Source organism: Arachis ipaensis, chromosome B02 (genome assembly GCF_000816755.2).
Source record: "Arachis ipaensis cultivar K30076 chromosome B02, Araip1.1, whole genome shotgun sequence".
In the NCBI taxonomy this organism is placed as follows: Eukaryota; Viridiplantae; Streptophyta; class Magnoliopsida; order Fabales; family Fabaceae; genus Arachis; species Arachis ipaensis.
Genome location: NC_029786.2, coordinates 107,591,509 through 107,596,367, shown reverse-complemented (window position 1 = coordinate 107,596,367; position 4,859 = coordinate 107,591,509). Strand labels below are relative to the sequence as shown.

The following is a 4,859-nucleotide window of genomic DNA, read 5'->3' as shown; positions in this document are numbered from 1 at the left end:
AAATCTAATTTATAATTAAAACATTTATTAAAATATAAAATTATATAATTTTTTAAATTTAAAAAGTATAAACCAGATATAAAAGTATCTTCATGAGTTTATCGAAAATAAAATATTAACTTGTATTTTAAAAAGTACAAATATCTTTTTAATAAACAATTAAGTATTACCAAATCGACAACAGGGTCTTACATGTTTTTTCTTCTTTTTTGAGAGGGCAATAAGGGGATGGCTAAGATCAACTGAAAAATCGTCCTTGAACCTAATAAGGATATCATAAGTTGGAATGTCACCCTCCAATATGAGTCATAACCACTCTCAGTCAACTTTTGAAGGCACCATGTTTGTATTTTTTCGGTAAGTTGAATGTTTTTTTTTTTTTCACCTAGATTAGACAGTTCTAATTTTAAGCATTGCAACGTCACAAATTCGCCCACACTACATACTTATACACATGACACTTCAAGGGATTTTATTTATTATATATTTGGCTTTGTCAAGTTTCCAAAGTTTTAAGTCTAGGTTCAGTATATTAAGTATTTTAGGTTTTTTTTTGTTTTTGTTTTTCATTGTATCTTCCAGTCGGCCGATAGGTCAATGACCAACTTGGGTTGGTCGAGTGGTCAGCTCACTCGTTCGCTTAAACAAGTGTCGGGAGTTCGAACTCCGCCTTGTGCATGCAGCAACTCATTGGCCAGCGGCAGACCCTTCAATGGAGCTCAGATCCGCGACGGATTGGTTCTTAACTTGTCGGGTTGGGGGATACCGTTTGGGTAAACAAAAAAAAAATCTGTTGTGAATTGAAATTTTATTTAAGGGTTTGTCATTGACCAATAAACCATAATTAGGATTTTTTTATTATTATTTGCCACGGTATCTTTCAATAATGCAGGCCAAAAACTAATTTACTACGAATATCATTTCCATTTAAGAGTTTATTGTTGGATAATATGTTGCTATACGTACAAGATAGAATTTGAACCACAACATTTAGTTAAACGGACGAGTGACAAATTGGTTAGTTCCATTTAGGGTTTTATTACTATTGGAAGGTTATCAGGTGTACCGAAAATACTGGTGTTCCAGTTGTTTTAACCGTTGATCTGAATTATAAAAAATATATATAATATATATTAATTAAGATCAACGGTTAAAACAATTGGAACACCAGTATTCCCAGGTACACCTGATAACTTTCCATTACTATTATGTTCCATTTAGGTTTTTATTATTATTATGGTTGTTATGACTTATGAGCCCAACTCCACTAGCTATATAACAAAATGGACGGATCCAACTGGTAATAAATTTGGCAGCATAACAAAATTAGTAGACCCAATTTATATAATGTGGATCAACTGTTCCAATTTATATGTCCAGACCCAAAAAAAATTCTATATATCATCTTTTGAACAAAAAAAAAAAATTAGACATATGTCATTTTGTATGAATAATTTATTCATAAAGCTTTTAATACATATCTAAAAGAAAAAAAAGTGAATACATTAACAAATCGGTTGAAGTGACAAATACTCTTTTCTCTGAAAGTTACAATTGTAAATTCATTTTTCCAAGACAACAATCAAACCCTTTTTTCAATTAACTAATAAATAACAAAACAACTAAAAAAAATGTTGATATATTTAGATTCAATAATTCAATTCCTTTAGTCTAGTTCCGAAGTTGAGAAAGAGCATTCATGTTTTGTAACTTATTATAAACAGCATGCCAACCAGCTTGTGTAGGGTGAAAAAGGTCCCAAAAGAAAGCTGTTTTAGGGTTTTCACAAACCTTATACTTCTTCACATTGTTGTTATCAACATCTCCACAAGTAAAACCTTGACTTGTTCCTAAGCAACATGGAATTAACTCATTGTGAAGGTTGTAGGTTTTAGGGTGGTTAAGGACTGAGGTAAAAGAGTCAAAGAGGTCAATGATTAAGAAACCATCCTTGTAATTTTGGTTCAATTTGGTTATGGATTGGTTCAAGAGATTGTTGTGGATAGCAACAAGGTTGTTGAAGGTTTCATTGCATTTTTGGAATGATGATGTTGATGTGATTAGAGGGAGGCATCCAAGTGGTTGTAGGCCACCAATTGCAACTTTTTTCACTCCCAAGTTCTTGATTCGGATTAGGTCTTTGGTAGTTTGATTAATCACTGAGGCAATGAATGATGGAAAACCCTAAAAAAAAATTAAAAATAATAAGAAGTCAATAATAAGATCTATTTATCTTCAGTAACCGTCGCAAAAAAAAGATCAATTTGTCTAAAATATATCATAATAAGTAAAAACTTGATAAATAAATATATATTAAAAAATTATTGAAAAATTGTTTAACAGAAAGGATTTCGAACAAAATTTCAAACAAAATATAAATTAACAACAAAAATTTTTAAAATAATTTTTTTTTTCAAATTTTGTTCAAACTAAAATATCTATCTTTAATTTGTTGGAAAGTTATCTTAATTTCATTCCAAAATTCGTCTGATTTCTAGTAGTGTTTAGAACACTAATCAAGTCTTAAAAGAGCTTGATTACGAATTATATTCAATGAACAAAAATTTGTTGAAAAAATTTATTAATTAGAACGATGTTACATTCTTCATATTTTTTAGTATTTTATATATGTTTGGATAGTAGCAAGTGTATGTCATCATATCTAGGGATGACTATGGAAATCTATTATATTATACTTTATTATTTTTTAGCCTTAGATATTCAAGTATGGTACTTGTTTGATAGCAGTGGGTAAGCTATAAACTCTAACAAATTTGGGACCATATATAATACTAGTACTTTTTAATAACCAAACTCTGTTTTTTTCTATAACCATATATGGTTTAATTATTTATAAATTTAATCACTTAATTAAGCTAATTGAATTATTATAGATCAGAGTTTTTATTTATTCAATATTTAATTTGATTGTCAAAAATCTAGGTTTATTATAAGAGTCAAGAGATAACAATTTTTTGGTGAGGTATATATAAAGACCAAATTTAAATTACAGATTTACCCCTATTATTATATAAACAACTAAACATATACACTTTCCACACAAATTAAAAAAAATCTAGTTAATTTAATTAATTACCTGGATAGAGCCATTTATGGTAAGGTAATAATTATAGTCATTTCCAGCAACAGAGACATATGCAATGGAGTTGCTGAGATCAGAGGCAGTGTACACATTTTCTTTGATGAGTTTTTCAAAGAAATCAATTTGGATGGTCATATTTGGATTTTTAGATGTTGTGTTGAAGACACCTGTGCCACCATAAGCAAAATTCATTCCATATTTCAAATTATTTGGCATCATTTTTCTCAAGTTGTATGGCACTGGTGATTTCAACCCTAAATACTTGGCTGCATATACATAAAAAAAATGAATTAATTAAAATTATTGATAATCGGTAAAAGGCTAGGATAGGATAAAATAATTATTATTAGAGACATAATTATTTATATATTTTTTATTAGTTTATATTTTTTTGAAAAAATAATTTTAAGATATGCTATCAAAATTTTTATGATAGAAAGGTCTAAATTTCGATTCTCCTTGACTTCAAAAATAAAATTTAGCATAAAAAAAAGTGGTTTCATAATAATATTTTTTTTTGGAAAAACAAGGACCAAATTTTAATAAGAAAAATAAAAAATATTATTTAAGCTCATTAAAAAAATTTAATAGAGCTGACATTATATAATGGCAATGCTTTTCTTTTATAATATTTCAGAAATTAAAGGTAATGTAAGTGATGATAAGAGTTTTAATTTCTTGAAATAAAAGGGGAAAAAAAAAGCGCCACTATATAAATACATGCATGATGCATAGAGTTAGCGTATTTTGAGTGCAATATACGAAATAAACGACTAATAAATAAATATATAATAAATAAATAAATAAATAAATAATAGTAGTAATATAAAGAGAGAAGTATGGTGTCAAAAGCCTGATCAATAGTTGAAACATTATTTAATTTGATTTATGTAGAAGTGGTCAGAATATGGTGTATAATTAATTTTAATTTATGACATCTATGTAATTTTGAGTTAGAATAATTTTATTTGTGTGATTTATTCTTAAAAATATTTTTGTTAATATCATAAACAAATAAATAGGTAGGTTACTTTTTAATTTGTGAATAAAATAAAATTAAAAGTCAAAAGAATTTTTATTCATTTCTCTTCGTATTTGCTTGTTAATGTACATATACAAGTGTACTTAATCTGTACAAATAATATTATTCTACAATTTTTGAAAACATTATTACATGAATATTTAATTCTTTTAATTTTCCTTTTTTTGAAAATGATAATTTAGAATTTTATTAGCAAAAGAGAACTACACAAAAATCATGCTACAGATGCATAAAATCTTATAGACAACATCACAAGAAAGAAAAAGTAACAAGCCAGCACAGAAATATACCAATATTATTATCACCAACCCCACCATTTTAATAATTCATAAACTTTAATTATTAGTAATGAGAACTAATATACAAAGCAGTTAAACCAACGCATCTAAATTCCAAAAAACATCACTTTCCTTGATTAAGTAAGCAAAGTAATTAAGGATATAATATAAAGTTAGTTTATACTTTTTGTATTAGTAAGAGAAATTGTGCTTCAAATAATTTAATAAAATAATTATTTGAGTGATTTATTTTGTATCATAATATATTAAATTAACACATAATTTAAGTGATGCAATGTAAATCTACATATGAGTCAGTTTAATATATAAAACGAGACTAAATTTTTATAGTAGTCCCTCAAATTCATAACTTTTATTAATTTAAGATTAAATTTTAAATTAAATTAATAAAAATTTGAATTTGAAAACTACTTAG

At 26.7% G+C, this 4,859-nt stretch overlaps 1 protein-coding gene across 2 annotated transcripts in view; it reads right to left on the bottom strand.

Annotated features, from left to right (window-relative positions):
- The window catches only part of LOC107626402 (GDSL esterase/lipase At5g03610), a 4,273-nt gene continuing 1,037 nt past the window's right edge, over window positions 1,624–4,859 (bottom strand). For both annotated transcript variants that reach the window (XM_016329274.2, XM_016329275.2), the window contains exons 3-4: window positions 3,098–3,369; window positions 1,624–2,184 (exon numbers count right to left, since the gene is read on the bottom strand). In XM_016329274.2, the coding sequence (XP_016184760.1) occupies window positions 1,672–2,184; window positions 3,098–3,369 (785 nt within the window). In that variant the 3' untranslated portion in view covers window positions 1,624–1,671. The remainder of the gene's footprint in view (window positions 2,185–3,097; window positions 3,370–4,859) is intronic.